Source organism: Oncorhynchus masou, chromosome 17, assembly GCF_036934945.1.
Source record: "Oncorhynchus masou masou isolate Uvic2021 chromosome 17, UVic_Omas_1.1, whole genome shotgun sequence".
NCBI lineage: Eukaryota > Metazoa > Chordata > Actinopteri > Salmoniformes > Salmonidae > Oncorhynchus > Oncorhynchus masou.
This window is the reverse complement of record NC_088228.1, coordinates 5872166-5896205: the sequence shown is the minus strand read 5'-3', so window position 1 is coordinate 5896205 and position 24040 is coordinate 5872166. Positions and strand designations below refer to the sequence as shown.

At 41.4% G+C, this 24040-nt stretch overlaps 1 protein-coding gene across 1 annotated transcript in view; it reads right to left on the bottom strand.

Moving 5' to 3' along the window:
* Positions 1-4146: 4146 nt before the first annotated feature.
* LOC135558089 (myosin heavy chain, fast skeletal muscle-like) overlaps positions 4147-24040 on the bottom strand; it is a 40156-nt gene continuing 20262 nt past the window's right edge. The window contains exons 14-41 of the mRNA XM_064991839.1: positions 17757-17868; positions 17492-17662; positions 16540-16843; positions 15083-15147; positions 14902-14989; positions 14668-14785; positions 14136-14259; positions 13837-13973; positions 13180-13435; positions 12773-13015; positions 12263-12439; positions 12019-12164; positions 11773-11863; positions 11118-11507; positions 10870-10996; positions 10133-10251; positions 9784-9980; positions 9479-9662; positions 9180-9345; positions 8401-8525; positions 7768-8076; positions 7341-7544; positions 7106-7231; positions 6786-6956; positions 6397-6501; positions 6207-6302; positions 4571-4702; positions 4147-4246 (exon numbers count right to left, since the gene is read on the bottom strand). Coding sequence (XP_064847911.1) covers positions 4226-4246; positions 4571-4702; positions 6207-6302; positions 6397-6501; positions 6786-6956; positions 7106-7231; positions 7341-7544; positions 7768-8076; positions 8401-8525; positions 9180-9345; positions 9479-9662; positions 9784-9980; positions 10133-10251; positions 10870-10996; positions 11118-11507; positions 11773-11863; positions 12019-12164; positions 12263-12439; positions 12773-13015; positions 13180-13435; positions 13837-13973; positions 14136-14259; positions 14668-14785; positions 14902-14989; positions 15083-15147; positions 16540-16843; positions 17492-17662; positions 17757-17868 — 4504 coding nt within the window. The 3' untranslated portion in view covers positions 4147-4225. The remainder of the gene's footprint in view (positions 4247-4570; positions 4703-6206; positions 6303-6396; positions 6502-6785; positions 6957-7105; positions 7232-7340; positions 7545-7767; positions 8077-8400; positions 8526-9179; positions 9346-9478; positions 9663-9783; positions 9981-10132; positions 10252-10869; positions 10997-11117; positions 11508-11772; positions 11864-12018; positions 12165-12262; positions 12440-12772; positions 13016-13179; positions 13436-13836; positions 13974-14135; positions 14260-14667; positions 14786-14901; positions 14990-15082; positions 15148-16539; positions 16844-17491; positions 17663-17756; positions 17869-24040) is intronic.

The window sequence follows — 24040 nt, the reverse complement described above, 5'->3', positions numbered from 1 at the left end:
TCCTGTAATAATGAATAGGAATTAGCTAACGCTAAGACGTTGTCAGCTACTGTATGCTCTGGTCATTATTAGCTAGCTAGCTAAAAAGCTAGAAACCAACCAGAAGTTGCTTTTTAGTTGCCTGGTTTGCTAGATTGACATAACTACTAAATAAATGTTTTAGCGGATGGGTTTATTGGCATTAAAATACAGCTATGTGGACCACCAGGCTGCTGATTTCTTGCAGCCTGTCATTTTTTTTGTTCATACTTTTTTCATAATGACAACGACAAGTTTAATGTCAGATGACAAAATAATTTTCAAGATGTCACTGCGACCACTGTCAACAAACGTGTCGATACACAGACTTTAAACCCACCTTTTACACAGACAAATGAGTCAGCAAACTAGAGGAAACCCTCTCTGCCTTTCTCAATTAATCTACATATATGTAAATGAGCTCTTTAACTCCCTCTACTCCTCTTAAAGGGGAAGTTCTGTGTTTTACAACTTAAGGACAGATGGGTGTTCATCCTCAAAGTGGTCTATATGCCAGTTTAAACTATTATCCATGGTTAGATTGTCTTTCAAGAGCCACTACAAACTTCAGCTAATTTAAACCACTGGCAGAATATTGCCTTTCCCTTTGACATGACTCCAGTACCATATTCACAGAGCTGAGACGAACCAAGCATGAGCTGTGCTGAGCTGGCCTGCTTACACATCCATGATAGTTGCTGGAACTGTCCTGAAAAGGACACTGTAAAATACAAATAATACCTCTACGTTAATGTGGTAGCTGCCATGATTAATAATCATGAATGAATTGTGAATAATGATGAGTGAGAAAGATACACAGGTGTAAATATCCCCCCCCCCAAACAAATGCTAACCTTCACTGTTATTGGTATTAGTGAAAGGTTAGCATGTTTTGTTGGCATGATCTTTGTCCCTCTGTAACTTTCCTACTCATCATTATTCACGATTCATTCATGATTATCCTTATTAATCGTGGTAGCATCCACATTAATGTACAGAAATATATTCCACTCTATTTACAATTAAAAGTGACTCCAAAATGACACAATACATTATTTACCATTCATTTGTTTGGGCACAAAATAATTAGAAACAACCAAAACAAGCAGCAAAAACATTCAACAAGTTTGTAGTCACAATATTGATGTAGCCATTGCGTGCTAGGTATATGGGGTGCTAGGTATATGGGACCAAATACCAAACTTTTGGCTTCTTTAATACACTATAAGTGAATTTGTCCAAATACTTATCACACCTTCGAATGCGGGGACTAGATACAGTACATAAAGTTCCTTCATTTCTAAATGGTAAAACAGATGTCTATGAAAATAGCCTCAAATAAAAGCTGAAATTCTGTAGTCTCCTCATATGAAACATTTAATCTCACATCCAACATGCTGGACTATTATAGAGCCAAATTAAAAGTTTTAGCTTCACTGTCCAAATTAATATGCAGGGGAGAGTATGTTACAAATTAATTGATATATATGTTATGAATTTAAAATACATAAATGTTTACGAATTCCAATTTGTTGTGGCTAATGTTAGCTAGGCTAGGGGTTATGGGTTAGGGTTTATGGTTAGGCATTAAAGGAGGAAACTGATGCTTTTGCTATTTTAATCATCTGATCTCAGATCTCCACTATGCCACATACATACTGGAGACTTCAGACATTTATGGGACAGCTAAACATAGAATCCAGAGAGGCAGGAAGAGTTGGCTTCAAGGCCAAGCAGACAGTTGTAGTTAAAATAACACATGGTGTTTGAAGGTTGTTGTTTTATAGTTCACCTCGGTGTACATTGTTTTGTGAGAACCGTTGTTCACAAACAAAACAAACTCCACAAATAATTATCTTGGGGATCTAAGAAGATCAGAGAAGATCCTAATTCAGGGACATAAGAATGACGCTCTAATGTGGAGGATGTCATTTCCACGTCAATTGGAAGTGTAGGTGGTAAGACTGACAAGTATAATGCATTATTATTTGTCATAAGCATGTATGAGCCTTTATAATGTCTTCTTATAAAGCACTGATCAGGATCATTTGGAGATGACAGTAAGACCTTATGAGGCATTATAGCCACATTATAATGCATTGTACATCATAGTTTCAGATTCAGCTATCGGAGTGTTCAACTTGTAACTATGAGGTAAGAACATTTTTCAAAAGTTGAGAGGAAGCTTTTTTTTATATAGATAACTTGAAATGCTATGTTGACAGTTATTATGATAGTTTTGACAGTTAATTACAGTCAGTCCCTCAGAAATTGGCTCTGTTCGTGGGGTGGATTTCAGTACTAAATAGATCCTTTCATCACATCTTCAATCAAACTGGTATCCTCAGTGTCCAACAGAAACAACAGCTGCCATAGCGGTCAAGGCTATAGAACTATTACTGAACACACCAAGCACTCAGGGACAAATTCCTTGTCAACTCAGTTAAGAAATAACCAGTGGTAAAAAATACTTAAGTAAAAATACTTTAAAGTACTACTGAAGTAGTTTTTTTGGGGTATCTGTACTTTACTTTATTTTACAATCAATATTTTGGACATCTTTTACTTTAATACATTTCTAAAGAAAATGTATATTTTACTCCGTATGTTTTCTCTGACAACCAAAAAGTAGTTACATCTTGAATGCGATATTAATGTGTAATGGTAGGATGATATTAATGTGTAATGGTAGGATGATAGTAATATGTAATGGTAGGATGATATTAATGTGTAATGGTAGGATGGTATTAATGTGTAATGGTAGGATGGTATTAATGTGTAATGGTAGGATGGTATTAATGTGTAATGGTAGGATGATATTAATGTGTAATGGTAGGATGATATTAATGTGTAACGGTTGGATGATACTAATGTGTAATGGTAGGATGATATTAATGTGTAATGGTAGGATGATATTAATGTGTAATGGTAGGATGATATTAATGTATAATGGTAGGATGATACTAATGTGTAATGGTAGGATGATAATGTGTAATGGTAGGATTATATTAATGTGTAAGGGTAGGATGATATTAATGTGTAATGGTTGGATGATACTAATGTGTAATGTTAGGATGGTATTAATGTGTAATGGTAAGATGATACTAATGTGTAATGTTAGGATGGTATTAATGTGTAATGGTAGGATGAGACTAATATGTAATGGTAGGGTGATACTAATGTGTAATGGTAGGGTGATACTAATGTGTAATGGTAGGATGATATTAATGTGTAATGGTAGGATGGTATTAATGTGTCATGGTTGGATGATATTAATGTGTAATGGTAGGATGGTATTAATGTGTAATGGTAGGATGAGACTAATGTGTAATGGTAGGGTGATACTAATGTGTAATGGTAGGATGATATTAATGTGTAATGGTAGGATGGTATTAATGTGTAATGGTAGGATGAGACTAATGTGTAATGGTAGGGTGATACTAATGTGTAATGGTAGGATGATATTAATGTGTAATGGTAGGATGGTATTAATGTGTCATGGTAGGATGAGACTAATGTGTAATGGTAGGATGAGACTAATGTGTAATGGTAGGATGATATTAATGTGTAATGGTAGGATGGTATTAATGTGTCATGGTAGGATGAGACTAATGTGTAATGGTAGGATGAGACTAATGTGTAATGGTAGGATGATATTAATGTGTAATGGTAGGATGGTATTAATGTGTCATGGTAGGATGAGACTAATGTGTAATGGTAGGGTGATACTAATGTGTAATGATAGGATGATATTAATGTGTAATGGTAGGATGGTATTAATGTTTCATGGTAGGATGATACAAATGTGTAATGGTAGGATGAGACTAATGTGTAATGGTAGGATGATATTAATGTGTAATGGTAGGATGGTATTAATGTGTAATGGTAGGATGGAATTAATGTGTCATGGTAGGATGAGACTATTGTGTAATGGTAGGATGGTATTAGCAGGCCTATTTGATAATATCTAAACAACGTTTTCTGCCATAGCGACACAGACTGCATTGTTTTTTTTGGAATCTGAGATTGCGCCTTAAATTAAAGTAGAACATTTGCATGATATAAAACAGCTGTTTGTTGAGAAATAAGTCCAGAGGCACAAAGAGAGTGTATGTAAGCCGACACTTTTTTAATCCAAGTTAAACATTTCACCATGAAAATCATATTTTATGCAATCCAGGAAAATGATGGAAGACTTTGGTCTTGTTTATTCAGCAACTTCTTTGCCCTGTAAGGAAGACAGAAAGAAAATAATGGATGAGTATTAATAATGAACATGTAAAATATATGAATATATGAATAGTTAGAGATAACGTAATGGATGAAGCATTAATGGCTCAATGATGAACTTTGATTTTCAATTTTGAAGTACCATCTTAGTTTGAATTCATCTATTTTGACCCTACCTGAAATGTGATTCTTAGAGATCTTAAATACATTTTAGTGAGTGTAAAAGTTTGCTATTGACCTCTGTGAGGACCAACTAATAAGTGGTGTTGATGTGGCCATATTTGAACATGAGTCAGGTTTAGGTTTAGTAGCAGCTCTGTACCTTTCCAGTGTCGCGGGTCTTGGCTCTGAGCTTGTTGACTTGAGACTCAGCGATGTCAGCACGCTCCTCAGCCTCCTCCAGCTCATGCTGAACCTTCCTGAACTTAGACATGTGGCCGTTGGCTTGTTCCTCCTGGGTGCGGAAACAAGAGAGGGGGAGCATAAAATCAGCGTTCAAAGTTTGAAGCTTCAGGTATCAAATTAATATTCTTTTTTCTTAATGTATTTTAAAGTACTTTTTTATTGACATATTTAGGATAACAATGTATATAGGGAGATAGATGATCCAGCAGAGAGAATGAGTGGTGACATGGGGGATCAAACCTTTGCCTCCAGGGGGGTTCAGTGTCTAAAACAAGTATTCACACCCCCTTGGATAACTTCACATTTTATAGTGTAACAAATTCAGATTAAAATGGATTTAAATTAGTTTTTTTTGGTCAAATATCTACAAAACATACACCGTAATATCAAAGTAGAGGAACAATTAAAAAACAACAACATTTGTGTTAATAAAAATAAAATAAAACCTATATCAGGACTAGATAGGTATTCACATCTTTAGCTGTGTCTTTGTGTCTTTGTGGGTAAATCTCTGGATTGTACAAAACTTTCATAATTCTTCAAGATCTGTCCATTTGGATGTTGATCATTGCCATACAGACACTTTTATGTCTCGCCATCATTTTTCAAGAAGATAAGTCAAAAATCCTTCTCATTAGCTACCCACAGTTAATGCTACGCCACAGATAGCCTAGCGGTTAAGAGTGTAGGGCCAGTAATTGAAAGGTTGCTGGTTTGAAACCCCCCAGACGACTCGGTGAAAGTCTGTCGGTGTTCCCTTGAGCAAGGCACGTAACCCTAATTTCTCTGGATGAGTGTGTCTGTTTAAAGAATGTGTTTGGAGAGAGTATTTGTCTGTAAGCTATTTTATCTTCATTTATAGGCTGTTAATGTTTTTTAGTTGAGTGTATCTACTGACGGCCTGTACAGGTCCGGAACGATGGACTAGTTGTTGTTGTTGATTTTGCAGCCCATTTCAGTGATCAATGTGGCTGAAATCAGACTGAATTCAAAGGTGGAGATCCCCCCCCCCCTCCTGGTCCACCAACACCGAAAGAAGTGGATGGCGAGTGGGATGGAAATCCTCCCATTCACAGGGTGAATTTGGGCCATGAACAACTTTAGCCACACCTGATATCACCGTTCCTCCTTTCCTTTAGTTTCCTTACTAGGCCACTCCGGAACATTCCCTGTTTTCTTGGTAAGAAAAGTGTAGATATGTCCTTGTGTTTTAGGTTATTGTCGAGCTGAAATATTAATTTGTCTTCCAGTGTCTGGTGAAAAGCAGACTAAATCTGTTTTTTTTCTCTAGGATTTTGACAGTTCTTATCTAAATTCCATTTTTTTTCATAATAACTAAATATAAATAATAAATAAACTCCCAGTACGATGAACAGAATTCCCGTAAAATGTTTATCCCTTTGCAATTTTTTTTAACCTATCTACCAATCAGTGCTCTTCTTTGCGAGGCATTGGTTAAAGCCTAAACTAAACTGTATGGATATTAAGGGTTGTAATGTCTACAAGGGGAGAAAACTGTTTACCAATGTACGCTGACAAAGTATGTGACTCACCGCTTCTTCAGCCTGCCTCTTGTAGGCCTTGACTTTCATCTGCAGCTTATCTACCAGGTCCTGAAGTCTGGCAACGTTCTTCTTATCCTCCTCAGTCTGTGGGACAAGATCAAAGAATCAATGCCCATAGTTTTATACACAAACCTGTCTGTGTCAGTGTTAAGTTTGGGATGCAGGCACTTTCTGTTACCTGGTAGGTGAGCTCCTTGACTTTGCGCTCATACTTGCGGACTCCCTTGACCGCATCTACACTTCTTCTCTGCTCAGCCTCCACATCCGTCTCGAGCTCACGAACCTTTATGGACGAAAGGCATTTGTTTGAGGTGGTGAAATCAGATGGAACAAATCTTAGTACAACAGAGGTATATTCTTCTACCCAGTCAAGGAGGCACAATTGTTGTCTGTTCCTATGTACTTTCACAATTTTAATTTAAGGGATCTGTAATGATACATTTTCATTATCTATGTGGGGTATTGAGAGAAGGTCATTACACAATGATCCTGTGTATTTGTATGATTAAATACATTTCCAGCAATTAGTCATTCAATCCACCCATATCCACCCAACTGTTAACTCACCCTGGACTCCAGTTTCTGGAGCTGCTTCTTGCCTCCCTTCATGGCCAGATTCTCAGCCTCATCCAGACGGTGCTGCAGGTCCTTGACTGTGACCTCCAGGTTCTTCTTCATCCTCTCCAGGTGAGAGCTGGTGTCCTGCTCCTTCTTCAGCTCCTCAGCCATCATGGCCGCCTGAAATCGAAGTTTGTTTGATGTATGCACCAATTGGCACCAATCATAACATTCCTCTGAGATAATTTTTTCTGTTAAACCATGCCAGATACCAATGGTCTTTGAATACAAATCAAGTGAATGTAATTGAACAGATCATAAGGACTCACGTCAGTGATGGCCTTCTTGGCCTTCTCCTCTGCATTCCTGGCCTCCTGGACGATGTCTTCCACCTCTCCCTGCACCTGCACCAGGTCAGACTCCAGCTTCTTCTTGGAGTTCAGAAGGCTGGTGTTCTGGAGGAGAAGTAAGAAACAACATGTGACTCTCAAGACAACTTTCAGGTCACAAGGCAGAAACGGTATGCTTGGTTGAGTTTCATTAGAAATGTCTTTTGACCCATACCTGGGAGTGCAGCAGTCCAACACGCTCGCTGGCGTCCACCAGTTCAGTCTCAGCCACTTTGCGGCCTCTCTCTGTCTGCTCCAGAGCAACTCTCAGCTCCTCGATTTCAGCCACCATCAGACCGTTCCTGCGCTCCACCATGGCTGCCTGCTCCTTCATATCATCTGCGGCACGGACGGCGTCATCAAGGTGCAACTGGGCATCCTGGGGTTCACAATGACATGGGTTCATTAGGACTTGTGGAAGTAGAGGTGATAGGGTCAGTGAAAGAAATGTTAATTGATAAGAATTCCCCCAATATCTCTACCTTTTAACACTATATTAGTCAACTCGATTAAATTTCTCTGTTCTATTCATTCCTACAGATTCACAAACAAATCTCTCCATAACCTTCAGAATTGTTTGCCTGATATCCCAGTCCCTTTACCTTGAGCTGTCCCTGGACGTTCCTCAGCTGTTTCTGGGCCTCAGCGGCCTGCCTGTTGGAGTGGCTCAGCTGAACCTCCATCTCGTTCAGGTCTCCCTCCATCTTCTTCTTCACCCTCAGGGCATCATTCCTGCTCCTCACCTCAGAGTCCAGGGTGCTCTGCATGGAGTCAACCATCCTCTGGCTGTTCCTCTTGATCTGCTCCATCTCCTCGTCCTTCTCAGCCAGCTTCCTGTCCACCTCACCCTTGATCTGGTTCAGCTCCAGCTGCACACGCAGAATCTTGGATTCCTCGTGCTCCAGTGTTCCCTGGACAAAGAGAAGCAGTCAGGCCAATTGTGTTCAATACATTTGGATGTGTCTAACACAAGGAATTAAATATATATGACTACAATAAACACCAATACAGGGAGTGTGGGACTGTAGCTGGCGTTGGCTAGTGTACCACTTTAGTTGTATTGTTTGTATATCGTATTTTACATTTGTGTGACTGCCCTTGTCTATCAGTGTTTTGTTATTTGTTGTCTTGTGTTTTTTGTGGACCCCAGGAAGAGTAGTTGATGCTTCTGCATCCAAATAATCCAAATGATCAAATGAACACTGCTTTTCCCATCCAACAGCTGTAGTTTGTACCTCAGCCTCCTCCAGAGCGGTCTGGATTTCAGACTTCTCTGTCTCCACAGTCTTCTTGGCCTTCTCCAGCTCATGGATGCTCTTGCCAGTCTCTCCGATCTGCTCAGTTAGGTCACCGATCTCCTCTGCACACACCAAACACAGGAGCAGTTTAGACTTGGGAGATTTTCAGTGGGTATCGTCAAAGCAATGAAGTTGACATTGAATCACAATAATTACTGGGGCCGAGCTTCCTGTCATCCAGGACCTCTATACCAGCCGGTGTCAGGGAATGCCCTAAATATTGTCAAAGACTCCAGCCACCCAAATCATTGACTGCTCTCTCTGCTACCGCATGGCAAACAGTACCAATGCATCAAGTCTGGAACAGACAGGACCCTAAGCAGCTTCTACCCCAAGCCATAAGTCTGGGTAGCTATTGGTTACTATGTAACGATCAACACATCTACACATCGACTCTGTACTGGTGTCTTGTGTACATGGCCAAGTTATCGTTACTCATTGTGTATTTATTCCACATTTTATTTTCTCACTATTTCCTTTTTTTCTCGCTGCATTGTTGGGTAGGGACGTAAGCACCAGTTGTTTACGAAGCATGTGACAAATACAATTTGATTTGATTCATGAATTAATCAGCACTTCATAGGTTCTTGTAGATCTCAATGCCCCCACTCCTTTGGGTTGGTCAAAGGAATAACGATTATAAGTTGAAAAAAAGTAAATGTTGATGTTTACACTAGTCAAACATGAGCCCAATAGAACTGCTGTCAAATGCTCACGTTGCAGGTTCTTGTTCTCTCTCTTCAGAGTCTCCAGATGATCCAGAGCCTCCTCGTAGGAGTTCTTCATTTTGAAGAGTTCAGTGCTCATTGAGCGAACCTCCTTCTGAGCTCCTTCCAGCTCAGCCTGGCCCTCCTCATACTTCTGCTTCCACTCTGCCAGAACCTAAGGAAATCAATGGGATTTTCATTAGGTCTTGATGAAGAGTTTTGAATCAGACATATGGTGGAGTTATGCTACATTTGATCATACAGCAGACAGAAAATATTACTCTAGGTTGAGGATAATTAATTTTCACCTTGTCAAAGTTCCTCTGCTTCTTGTCTAGGTTGGCGGCCATGGCGTTTGCTCTCTCAACGTCAATCATGAGGTCCTCCACCTCTCCCTGCAGCCTCTGCTTGGTCTTCTCCAGGGAGGCACACTTGGAGTTGGTCGCCTCAATGGTCTCCTCAGCCTCCTGCAGACGCTGGGCCAGCTTCTTCCTGTTTGATGACAGAGGGTTTACAAACGTCACAATACATCTCAACGTGACATTTTTTTAGTGTTCCCTACCACTCACTATCCACACCCTATATTTGAGTTTTGCTGTTCCGTGCGACTCACTTTGACTCCTCCAGCTCCTCTGTGCGCTGGATGGCATCAGTTTCATACTTAGTCCTCCACTGAGCCACCTCACTGTTGGCCTTGGACATGCCGCGTTGCAGCTCTGCCTTGGCCTCCTGCTCCTCCTCAAACTGCTCCCTCAGGAGGTCACAGTCATGGCGGGCAGACTGGACACCGTGGGCCAGTGCGTTTTTAGCCTTTTCGAGACAAAGAGTGAAATGTAAAGACTAAGAGAGATAGTAAAACATATGACAGTAGAAGTCTCTGAGGGTGGCCTGGTTACCGTCTATATCAGGTGTGGCAATCATTTTGTCTCGAGGGACACACTGGGATTTCAAAATTCCCTTACCTTGACCTCCTCTTCAATCTGCCTCTTCAGCTCCTCTACCTGCTGGGTGAAGGCCTGTTTGCCTCTGGTCAGCTGAGACACCAGGGATTCCTTCTCCTCCAGCTGGCGGCCAAACTCACCTGCAGGGACAGAGGGACATCTTGTTAATTGGGTCTGTTCTCTCAGATTGAACATGTATTTCATGGTAATGTAGGGCAATGTTTGGTGTTAAATATTCGGGGTTTGGTAGGTTACTTTCTAAATGTAGCCCATTGCAGTTACTAGTTACCTGTCAAAGTGTAATCAGTAACGTAACTCTTGGATTACCCAAACTCAATAATGTAATCTGATTACATTACATTACTTTTGGATTACTTTCCCCTTAAGAGGCATTAGAAGCAGACGAAACGCATCCATCAAACCCATTTGGTGTGTCATCATAGTGGTCTCTGAATTGTGGTCAGGCTCGCTCAGGTGGAACTAACAAACTTGCGAGAAAATGAAGTCATTGTATTTTTTGCCATCATTTCTCAATTTAAAAGTAATCAAATTTGTGATCATCTCGTTTTTCAAAAGTATTAGTTATCTGAATAAAATATTTTTTCAGATAATGTAACAAATGGCTCTAAAGTGCGACCATTACAGTTTAAGTCAGAACAATATAAACTATGTGGACTGGAATACGTGAATACAGCCCCCAATACATGTTATTGTGTTTTACTGAAGAATGAATTGTTGTTCATTGTTGATGATGGTACCATTTTCTGTCAGGAGTCTGGCCCTCTGTCCACTGATGTCGTTGATCTGGCGAACATTCTCATCATTCTTAGTCTTGATCTCGCTCAGCTGGTCCTCAAGAGTACGGCACATCTTCTCCAGATTGCCCTGTTAGTGAAACATGTTCCATCATTACTTTATATATGAGACTCCTGTCAACTTCAGTTCACTTGAATGGTAATGTAGTTGACCCTCCTCAACACTGCTTGATCAAAACATCACTACTCACCTTAGCCTTGGCGACGGACTCCATGTTGCTGGAGAGGTCATCAATCTCCATCTTGTACTCGCTCTTCTCCTTCTCCAGCTTCTGCTTGACGCGCTGCAGGTTGTCGATCTGCTCCCCGAGCTCAGCCACACTGTCGGCCTGCTTCTTGCGCAGAGCGGCGGCTGTGGACTCATGCTGCAGGGTGGACTCTTCAAGATCACGACGCAGCTTCTGGAACTCTGCCTCACGCTTCTTGTTCATCTCAATCTGAACAGCAGTGGCGCCTCCAGCCTCCTCCAGCCTCTCGCTGATCTCCTCAAGTTCCCTGGAGAGATCGGCTCTCTGCTTCTCAACCTTAGCCCTGGCAGCACGCTCAGCTTCAATTTCCTCCTCCAGCTCCTCAATACGGGCCTAGAACAGGGGGCAGTAGCACGGTTGATGATACAATACATAAAACAATAATAGTATATATATTTTTTAAATGTGTTCATACAAAACCAGTTACACTAATATATTAAGTAGATAGTGTCCCATGCGGGAACCAAACTACAACAGTAAGAAGCACCATCTTGCAACCTTCAAGCCACCAGGAAAAATGTGTGCTACCAGAATATTTTTTTAGGAGATGTTTCAGGTGTGTTCTTTCCTGTACTGGAGCTTAGGTTCTGTACTGTACCTGGAGTTCCTTGATCTTCTTCTGCAGCTGAGCTCCCAGACACTGTTCATCCTCTATTTTACTGAGGAGCTGGGATGTCTCAAACTCCTTCCTAAGAAACACAAACATGTTGATTGCAAGGTTGGTTTTGGTTCAATAGAGTGAAGTTAGAGTATCATACGTATCGCATGTAAATGCTAATTCATAATTACAAGAATTAGACAAGAACAACCATTATTGTCAATACGGCAGGAATTGTTTGCTTACTTCTTGATTTTCTCATCAGACTGCTGCTTGTCATTCTCCAGGTCCATTATGGACTCCTGGGCCAGTTTCAGATCTCCCTCCAGCTTTCTCTTTGCTCTCTCAAGGTCCATACGGAGCTTCTTCTCTTGCTCCAGAGAACCCTCAAGCTACAAGAGAAAAACACACATGTATTATTCAAATCTAAACAACTGAAGATAATAACATCTTAAATACTATTGTGGCCAAAATGTCAAACTCCACTCACGTCGTCCACTTGCTGTTCCAGCTTGGTCTTGGCCTTGGTCAGAGTGTTGACTTTGTCCTCCTCTGCCTGCAGGTCGTCCAGTGTCTGCTGGTGGGCCTCTTGGAGGGCTTTCTTCTCCTTGGTCAGCTTGACAACACTCTCATCCATAGATGCCATCTCCTCTGTCAGGTTTTTAACCTGAAAACGGCCACGACATAATTAGCCTTTTGTCACTTCACCATAAAGGGGAGATTTAGTTTCATATGTATTGCATTCATTTAATTCAGATTAGAAATGTGCCAACAGGTACTGTTCTATAGATTCAACACTAGGTGGCAGTGTACTCCATGCCAGTGTACTGAATGGAAGTTATAAATGAGGGGCAGCTTAACATACAATAAATGTGGGGAGTACCACTATTATACTCTTTGTTACAATACATCTGGATTTCCATTTCTGTTGAGCAATGTTTTGAGTTGATTATGGTATGAGTTATTGTTTGGTTAAACTGTCTTTGGTAAGACACAAGACCTTGTTTTCAGTGGCGTGCTTCTCCTTCTCCACTTTGGCCAGGGTGAGCTCCAGGTCATCAATGTCCTTCTTCAGCTCCGAGCACTCATCCTCCAGCTTCCTCTTCTTGGCAGTCAACTCAGCATTCATCTCCTCCTCATCCTCCAGCCTCTCTGTCGTTTCTTTGAGTTTGGCCTCCAGCTGGATCTTGCTCTTGATGAGTCCCTCACACCTTTCCTCAGCATCGTTCAGATTCTCTGATTCCTGATTTCAGAACAGGAGAAAAATCAGCCTCCTCACTTTGTTTATCAAAATATGGAATTTATTTAGTCATAGAGTTCAGAGAAAATCAATATTCATAAAATATATGTTTAACATGTATTCATGTGTATGGAAATATGACCTTATGAGGATAATTTCTCACTCACAGATGCAACTTGGAGTGCCAGGTCGTTCTTCTCTTGCAGAATGGACACCATCTTCTCCTCCAACTCCTTCTTCTTGGCCAGAGCCTTGGCCAGGTCTGTTTTCATCTTGTCAAAGTTCTCCTTCATGTTGGCCAGCTCCTTCTCCGTCTCAGCGCTCTTCAGCAGAGGCTTGATCTTGAAGTACACCTTCATCCATGGCCAGGTTTTCACATTCATGAATGAACGGATGTTGTACTGGACGGTGAAGATGGCATCTCTGGTCGACAGAGAGGATAGAGTGGCATGGTGAGTGACATGCTTAAAGCTACATTCTGGGATTTGAAGAACAACATCCCCCCCGAAACTTTGAGTATACAGCTGAGGAACGGAGCTAAGGAAATGGAACAACTCTTACATTCATAGACTGAGTTCTAGATGCAAGGACTGACAGGTCATGCTTAAATCAGGAGTCATTTTATGTTATTTAATGATGAATGGGTAAATATCACCAATATAAATGACAACTGAACAGCTTTGCCAAATCCCAAACTGCAGCACTAATAGAACAATATAAGACCTACTTTCTCATTCTGATCAACTCACAGCATATACAGTATGTGATGCATTACATTCAGGTGGTTCACAGAAAGCTTTGCCAAGATGTCTACTCTTCCTCACCTCCTCTCCATCATCTTGGTGAACTCTTTTCTCATGAGGAATCCACGGCTGAGAGCCTGGACCATGCCGACCAGAACAGCCAGCTTCTCATCTCTCATCTCCTCCAAGACACCCAGCAGACCGGCTTTGAAGAACACCTGAGACACAGGTCAACATGGCCATTGGAACCAGAGTCAGATGGTGACAGATAGAAAGAGTTGGATCAGAACAGGGGAACAACAATACTAGATTGATTTGACCAACATAAATATTGCAATTCTTACAAACAAACAACATTTGGGGAACAACATTTGACTGACCTTGGTGTGTCCAAACTTGTAATCGTCGTGATTTATATCAATGGACCCAAGCAGCTTCTCAGAAGCCTTCTTGTTGTCCATGAACTGGCCCTCTGGGATGACACTGGCATTCAGTACTTTGTACCTGAATGAGGAGACATTTTTAACACGTCAAGTTGTAATAGGCTGGTTATATTACATACAAGCTAAGCCTATTATGTGTGTGTGTGTGTGTGTGTGTGTATGTGTATGTGTATGTGTATGTGTATGTGTTTGTGTATGTGTATGTGTTTGTGTATGTGTATGTGTGTGTGTGTATGTGTATGTGTTTGTGTTTGTGTATGTGTATGTGTATGTGTATGTGTATGTGTATGTGTATGTGTTTGTGTATGTGTTTGTGTATGTGTTTGTTTGTGTATGTGTATGTGTATGTGTATGTGTTTGTGTATGTGTTTGTGTTTGTGTATGTGTGTATGTGTATGTGTATGTGTATGTGTATGTGTATGTGTATGTGTATGTGTGTACATGTGTGTGTGTGTGTGTGTGTGTGCACCTCTGCTTGAAGTCAGCATAGATGATTCTACTGGGGAAGCCCTTCCTGCAGATCCTGATCCCCTCCAGAACACCATTACACCTGAGCTGGTGGATGACCAGGAAGTTCTCCATCAGACCTGGTAAAACAAACCATGTCTCTTTAATACTTATTAACAGATTAAAGGATTGAACTTGTTAAGGTTACTGATACTGTATTGATAAAATGTAATATTCAACTCAATATTTCCTGTACCTGGAGTCTTTGACTCGTTGGGGATCAGGCAGCGCACAAAGTGAGGATGAGTGCTCCTCAAGTTGGTCATCAGCTTTTGTAAGTTCTCCTGGAAGAGGGTTACAAACCATTTTCTCAGAAATAATGTATGGTAACCAATGCTCCTTTTGGAGGACTGAATATACACGTTTCAAAAGCTCACCCTGAACTGGGACGACACAGTCTGCATGGAACCACCCTTCTTCTTGCCTCCTTTCTTGGTCGTATCTGTTCAAATGTGAATAAGTAAAAGATAATTAGAAATTGGAGAATCAAATGCTGCCATCGGGATTGTGCAAAATAACACCTGTTGAATGAGTAAATTAACCCAGTAAATAACCCTGATAAATTGTGATTCAGTCAAAGAAATTAAAGCATTGGTCACCAACATGTTGATCAGGATTTTAAACCGTTTCATGTCTGAAGGTAGAGAGCAAAACAACTGCACGTATAGGCCTACTGCTGGCCAATCAGAGAGCTCAGAGCACCGTGCCTGTACAGTTTCCTCGAGCCATAGACTGTAAAAACAAGATTCGGACCCACAACAAAGTTACTACTTTGAGACGTAAAAACGATATAAGCTATGACCAGAGAGAGACTCTACAAATACAGCAGAGCGGTGCTGTTTTAATGAGTTAGTTCATGTTTAAGTTGTTATTCAACACTTTGTTCAACACTTTTAAGAGACATAAAATGCGTGTTCTCCCTACTTCTACTCATGCTACAACCAGCACTGCAGCTGTAATGAATGAGGACAACCAGCACTGCAGATGTAATGAATGACTACAACCAGCACTGCAGCTGTAATGAATGACTACAACCAGCACTGCAGCTGTAATGAATGACTACAACCAGCACTGCAGCTGTAATGAATGACTACAACCAGCACTGCAGCTGTAATGAATGACTACAACCAGAAACTATTCTCAGCAGTAGATCCTATGTCAGGATTTGGCCAGGGTTGTTCCGGGTTTTGGTCAGTAGATGTCCCCATTGTGCTTTTTGTCCCTATGTTTTTCCCTTGATCCCCATTATTATTTGCACCTGTGTCTCGTTTCCCCTGATTGTATTTAAACCCTTTGTTTCCCTCAGTTCTGTGCTCTGTGTTTGTATGTTAGCACCCTGCCCTAGTGTTCTTGTGCTCTTGTCGATTCCGGGGAAGTTCTTGTGGTATTCTGTTTTTTTGTTTTTGTTTATTTTTGGTGAGTTTCTTTTGAGGTCTTTTTGTGTTTTTCCTACCACCTTTTGTTTGCCATTTTTTGTATTTTAGGTTCTGTGTTTTTTCTGTTTTTTTGTTTTTGTTTATTTTTGGTGAGTTTTTGAGGTCTTTTTGTGTTTTTCCTAACCTTTTGGACCTTTATTAAATACACCGTCTTAAGTACTGCTGTGTCTGCCTCATCTTATGGGTTCTGCTGACTATTCGTGGCTCAGTTGGTTAAGTGACTGTTTCTCACTCCGGAGACCCAGGTTCGAAACCGGGTCCTGACATCCTAGCTTGCATTTTGACTCACAATGTGATCTTGAATCTGAAAAGGTTGGTGGCCAGTGCTTTAAAACCAATGTGGGTCTGAGTTGTAACTATTGCTTATTAATTTAATCTTTTGATGTGATGCTCCTTACCCTCAGGTGGGGCAGCGGGATACAGAGCAGCCAACAGTTTGACTGAGGACTTCCCGTACATCTGAATAACTGAGTCGTTCAGGGGGTCCTTGTTCTTCTCCAGCCAGCCAGTGATGTTGTAGTCCACAGTGCCGGCATAGTGCACCAGGGAGAAGTGGGCCTCTGCCTTGCCTTTGGCAGGCTTGGGCTTCTCATATGCCTTGGTTTTGCCAAGATGTTGGTCGTTCAGCTTGTTCTTGAAGGTAGTGTCTGAAGCCTTGGGGAACATGCACTCCTCTTCAAGGATGGAGAAGATGCCCAATGGCTTTACAAAAAGAGATGTATATCAAATGAGTGATATTTCAAATCAAATCAAAGTTATATTCGGCGCACGTGGCAAATAAACAGGTGTAGTAGACCTTACAGTGAAATGCTTACTTACAGCCTCTAACCAATAGTGCAAAAAAAGGTATTAGGTGAACAATAGATAAGTAAAGAAATAAAAACAACAGTAAAAAGACAATGAAAAACAGTAGCGAGGATATAAAAGTCGCGAGGCTTTATACAGACACTGGTTAATCAGGCTGATTGAGGTAGTATGTACTTGTAGATATGGTTAAAGTGACTATGCATATATGGTGAACAGAGAGTAGCAGTAGCGTAAAGAGGGGTTGGTGGGTGGAGGGTGGCGGGACACCATGCAGATAGCCAATGTGCCGGAGCTCTGGTTGGTCGGGCCAATTGAGGTAGTATGTACATGAATGTATAGTTAAAGTGACTGTTACATTTCAGATCACATTTATTCCTTTAGCAAGTATAATTTTACAGGATTATATTCATGTAGGGGGACATAATAGGAAACATACTGAGTTCTCAACAGTCAGATATGTGGTACCATTGTGATAATATGTCTCAATGCGCTCCCAATGAGCTTTGATGTTGCATCCCAATATAAACCTTACAGGCAAGTTACCTTCTCAATAAGCTCAATGCAGGCAGCCAAGTCCATGCCGAAGTCAATGAAGGCCCAGACGATTCCCTCCTTCTTGTACTCCTCTTGTTCCAAGACGAACATGGTGTGGTTGAAAAACTGTTGCAGTTTCTCATTGGTGAAGTTGATGCACAGCTGCTCCATGCTGTTGTACTGTTGATGGAATTTCAGAAGGGATCATTTCATGATACAAGGCTGTAATCCTTCTCAATCACAACTAATTATCTTGTTCTGGACTCATACTCACATCAAAGATCTCAAATCCGGCAATATCGAGCACACCGATATAGAACTGCCTTGGATTCTTGGTGTCCAACATCTCGTCCAATATCTCGAGGAATAAACAAATGCTTTGATTTCTGGTCAAACAGATGAACATGAGTTTTATAAAACAGCAGAAAAAGTCTTAAACGGTATTAGAAATACAACTAATATCAACACTTATATTTTGTTTTGGAGAAATGTTTCTGCCTTCTGTAAGTTTAAAAAACATTGCCTTGTGCATTTAAATTCTGTTACCTCATGAGGATGGAAAACAATGAAACTTTACAGAAAAAACAAGTAAAGGTAGATTAGTTAGCTAGTAAAGGTGGATTAGTTAGTTAGTGTTTTTACTCATATCAATTTTGTTTATGAGTGATTCATCGGTAACAGAATATCCGGAACGAAATTGAATTGGCGACAATGGGAAATCATAGTAGTCACAAACCACAGTTGGGTTCACAAGTTTATACAGTACAGAATGTGTATATTTCAGTACAGTAGTGTATAGTTCAGTACAGTATAGTACAGTAGTGTATAGTTAGACTACTGCAATGCTCTACTTTCCGGCTACACGGATAAAACACTAAATAAACTTCAGTTAGTGCTAAATACGGATGCTAGAATCCTGACTAGAACCAAAACATTTGATCATATTACTCCAGCCTCGCTACACTGGCTTCCTGTTAAGGCAAGGGCTGATTTCAAGGTTTTACTGCTAATCTACAAAGCATTACATGGGCTTGCTTCTTCCTATCTTTCCAATTTGGTCCTGCTGAACATACCTACACGTACGTTACGGTCACAAGACACAGGCCTCCTAATTGTCCCTAGAATTTCTAAGCAAACAGCTGGAGGCAGGGCTTTCTCCTATAGAGCTCCATTTTTATGGAAGGGTCTGCCTTTCCATGTGAGAGACGCAGACTCGGTCTCAACCTTTAAGTCTTTAATGAAGACTCATCTCTTCAGTAGGTCATATGATTAAGTGTAGTCTGGCACAGGAGTGGGAAGGTGAATGGAAAGGCTCTGGAACAACGAACCGCCCTTGCTGTCTCTGCCTGACCGGTTCCCCTCTTTCCACTGGGATTCTCTGCCTCTAACCTTATTACAGGGGCTGAGTCACTGGCTTACTGGTGCTCTTCCATGCCATCCCTAGGAAGGGTGCGTCACTTGAGTGGGTTGAGTCACTGACGTGATCTTCCTGTCTGGGTTGCCCCCCCCCCCCTTGGGCTGTGCCGTGGCGATCTTTGTGGGCTGTCTCAAGATGGTAAGTTGGTGGTTGAAGATATCCCTCTAGTGTATATGGAGTACTTCTCCTGTCTTATCCGGTGTCCTGTGTGAATGTAAGTATGTTCTCTCTAATTCTCTCTTTCTCTCTTTCTTTCTTTCTCTCTCTCGGAGGACCTGAGCCCTAGGACCATGCCTCAGGACTACCTGGCATGATGACTCCTTGCTGTCCCCAGTCCACCTGGCCGTGCTGCTGCTCCAGTTTCAACTGTTCTGCCTGCGGCTATGGAACCCTGACCTGTTCACCGGATGTGCTACATGTCCCAGACCTGCTGTTTTCAACAACTCTCTAGAGACAGCAGGAGCGGTAGAGAAAGGTTAATGATCGGCAATACTGCAATACACTACTGTACTGTACTGAACTATACACTACTATACTATACACTACACTACTGTACTGAACTATACACTACTGTACTGTACTGAACTATACACTAATGTACTGTACTATACTATACACTACACTACTGTACTGAACTATACACTACTGTACTGAACTATACACTACTGTACTGAACTATAAACTACTATACTATACACTACACTACTATACTATACACTACACTACTATACTGAACTATACACTACACTACTGAACTATACACTACTGAACTATACACTACTGAACTATACACTACTGTACTGAACTATACACTACTGTACTGAACTATACACTACTGAACTATACACTACACTACTGAACAATACACTACTGAACTATACACTACACTACTGTACTGAACTATACACCACTGTACTGAACTATACACTACTGTACTGTACTATACACTACTGTACTGAACTATACACTACTGAACTATACACTACTGTACTGAACTATACACTACTGTACTGAACTATAAACTATTGAACTTTAAAAAACCCAAACAGCAAGCAATGCAGGTGTAGAAGCACGGTGGCTTGGAAAAACTCCCTAGAAAGGCCAAAACCTAGGAAGAAACCTAGAGAGGAACCAGGATGTGAGGGGTGGCCAGTCCTCTTCTGGCTGTGCCGGATGGAGATTATAACAGAACATGGCCAAAATGTTCAAATGTTCATAAATTATCTACTTCCGGCGCCGACAGAGATGGCCGCCTCGCTTCGCGTTCCTAGGAAACTATGCAGTTTTTTGTTTTTTTACGTGTTATTTCTTACATTAGTACCCCAGGTCATCTTAGGTTTCATTACATACAGTCGAGAAGAACTACTGTATATAAGATCAGCGTCAACTTTCGGAAAAGCTGACCACGACTCCATTTTGCTGATACCTGCCTACAGACAAAAACTAAAACAAGAAGCTCCCACGCTGAGGTCTGTCCAACGCTGGTCCGACCAAGCTGACTCCACACTCCAAGACTGCTTCCATCACGTGGACTGGGACATGTTTCGTATTGCGTCAGATAACAACATTGACGAATACGCTGATTCGGTGTGTGAGTTCATTAGAACGTGCGTTGAAGATGTCGTTCCCATAGCAACGATTAAAACATTCCCTAACCAGAAACCGTGGATTGATGGCAGCATTCGAGTGAAACTGAAAGCGCGAACCACTGCTTTTAATCAGGGCAAGGTGTCTGGTAACATGACTGAATACAAACAGTGCAGCTATTCCCTCCGTAAGGCTATCATACAAGCTAAGCGTCAGTACAGAGACAAAGTAAAATCTCAATTCAACGGCTCAGACACAAGAGGCATGTGGCAGGGTCTACAGTCAATCATGGACTACAGGAAGAAATCCAGCCCAGTCACGGACCAGGATGTCTTGCTCCCAGGCAGACTAAATAACTTTTTTGCACGCTTTGAGGACAATACAGTGCCACTGACACGGCCTGCAACGGAAACATGCGGTCTCTCCTTCACTGCAGCCGAGGTGAGTAAAACATTTAAACGTGTTAACCCGCAAGGCTGCAGGCCCAGACGGCATCCCCAGCCGCGTCCTCAGAGCATGCGCAGACCAGCTGGCTGGTGTGTTTACGGACATATTCAATCAATCCCTATACCAGTCTGCTGTTCCCACATGCTTCAAGAGGGCCACCATTGTTCCTGTTCCCAAGAAAGCTAAGGTAACTGAGCTAAACGACTACCGCCCCGTAGCACTCACTTCCGTCATTATGAAGTGCTTTGAGAGACTAGTCAAGGACCATATCACCTCCACCCTACCTGACACCCTAGACCCACTCCAATTTGCTTACCGCGCAAATAGGTCCACAGACGATGCAATCTCAACCACACTGCACACTGCCCTAACCCATCTGGACAAGAGGAATACCTATGTGAGAATGCTGTTCATCGACTACAGCTCGGCATTCAACACCATAGTACCCTCCAAGCTCGTCATCAAGCTCGAGACCCTGGGTCTCGACCCCGCCCTGTGCAACTGGGTACTGGACTTCCTGACGGGCCGACCCCAGGTGGTGAGGGTAGGTAACAACATCTCCTCCCCGCTGATCCTCAACACTGGGGCCCCACAAGGGTGCGTTCTGAGCCCTCTCCTGTACTCCCTGTTCACCCACGACTGCGTGGCCACGCACGCCTCCAACTCAATCATCAAGTTTGCGGACGACACAACCGTGGTAGGCTTTATTACCAACAACGACGAGACGGCCTACAGGGAGGAGGTGAGGGCCCTCGGAGTGTGGTGTCAGGAAAATAACCTCACACACAACGTCAACAAAACTAAGGAGATGATTGTGGACTTCAGGAAACAGCAGAGGGAACACCCCCCTATCCACATCGATGGAACAGTAGTGGAGAGGGTAGCAAGTTTTAAGTTCCTCGGCATACACATCACAGACAAACTGAATTGGTCCACTCACACAGACAGCATCGTGAAGAAGGCGCAGCAGCGCCTCTTCAACCTCAGGAGGCTGAAGAAATTCGGCTTGTCACCAAAAGCAGTCACAAACTTCTACAGATGCACAATCAAGAGCATCCTGGCGGGCTGTATCACCGCCTGGTACGGCAACTGCTCCGCCCTCAACCGTAAGGCTCTCCAGAGGGTAGTGAGGTCTGCACAACGCATCACCGGGGTCAAACTACCTGCCCTCCAGGACACCTACACCACCCGATGTTACAGTAAGGCCAAAAAGATCATCAAGGACATCAACTACCCGAGCCACTGCCTGTTCACGCCGCTATCAACCAGAAGGCGAGGTCAGTACAGGTGCATCAAAGCTGGGACCGAGAGACTGAAAAACAGCTTCTATCTCAAGGCCATCAGACTGTTAAACAGCCACCACTAACATTGAGTGGCTGCTGCCAACACACTGACACTGACTCAACTCCAGCCACTTTAATAATGGGAATTGATGGGAAATGATGTAAATATATCACTAGCCACATTAAACAATGCTACCTTATATAATGTTACTTACCCTACATTATTCATCTCATATGCATACGTATATACTGTACTCTATATCATCGACTGCATCCTTATGTAATACATGTATCACTAGTCACTTTAACTATGCCACTTTGTTTACATACTCATCTCATATGTATATTCTGTACTCGATACCATCTACTGTATCTTGCCTATGCTGCTCTGTACCATCACTCATTCATATATCCTTATGTACATATTCTTTATCCCCTTACACTGTGTATAAGACAGTAGTTTAGGAATTGTTAGTTAGATTACTTGTTGGTAATTACTGCATTGTCGGAACTAGAAGCACAAGCATTTCGCTACAATAGCATTAACATCTGCTAACCATGTGTATGTGACAAAGAAAATTTGATTTGATTTGATTTATTGTATAGTTCAGTACAGTAGTGTATAGTATAGTACAGTAGTGTATAGTTCAGTACAGTAGTGTATAGTTCAGTACAGTAGTGTATAGTACAGTAGTGTATATTTCAGTACAGTAGTTCATAGTACAGTACAGTAGTGTATAGTTCAGTACAGTAGTGTAGTGTATAGTACAGTACAGTAGTGTATAGTACAGTACAGTAGTGTATAGTTCAGTACAGTAGTGTATAGTACAGTACAGTAGTGTAGTGTATAGTTCAGTAGTGTATAGTTCAGTAGTTTATAGTTCAGTACAGTAGTGTATAGTACAGTACAGTACAGTAGTGTATAGTTCAGTAGTGTATTGTACAGTACAGTAGTGTATAGTATAGTACAGTAGTGTATAGTTCAGTAGTGTATAGTACAGTACAGTAGTGTATAGTTCAGTACAGTAGTGTATAGTACAGTACAGTAGTGTAGTGTATAGTTCAGTAGTGTATAGTATAGTACAGTAGTATATAGTACAGTAGTGTATAGTTCAGTACAGTAGTGTATAGTTCAGTACAGTAGTGTATAGTATAGTACAGTAGTGTATAGTTCAGTAGTGTATAGTTCAGTACAGTAGTGTATAGTTCAGTACAGTAGTGTATAGTATAGTACAGTAGTGTATAGTTCAGTAGTGTATAGTTCAGTAGTGTATAGTTCAGTACAGTAGTGTATAGTTCAGTAGTGTATAGTTCAGTACAGTAGTGTATAGTTCAGTAGTGTATAGTTCAGTAGTGTATAGTTCAGTACAGTAGTGTATAGTTCAGTACAGTAGTGTATAGTTCAGTACAGTAGTGTATAGTTCAGTAGTGTATAGTTCAGTAGTGTATAGTTCAGTACAGTAGTGTATAGTACAGTACAGTAGTGTATAGTTCAGTAGTGTATAGTTCAGTACAGTAGTGTATAGTACAGTACAGTAGTGTATAGTACAGTACAGTAGTGTATAGTTCAGTACAGTAGTGTATAGTATAGTACAGTAGTGTATAATTCAGTAGTGTATAGTTCAGTAGTGTATAGTTCAGTACAGTAGTGTATAGTTCAGTACAGTAGTGTATAGTTCAGTACAGTAGTGAATAGTTCAGTAGTGTATAGTTCAGTACAGTAGTGTATAGTTCAGTACAGTAGTGTATAGTTCAGTAGTGTATAGTTCAGTACAGTAGTGTATAGTACAGTACAGTAGTGTATAGTACAGTATAGTAGTGTAT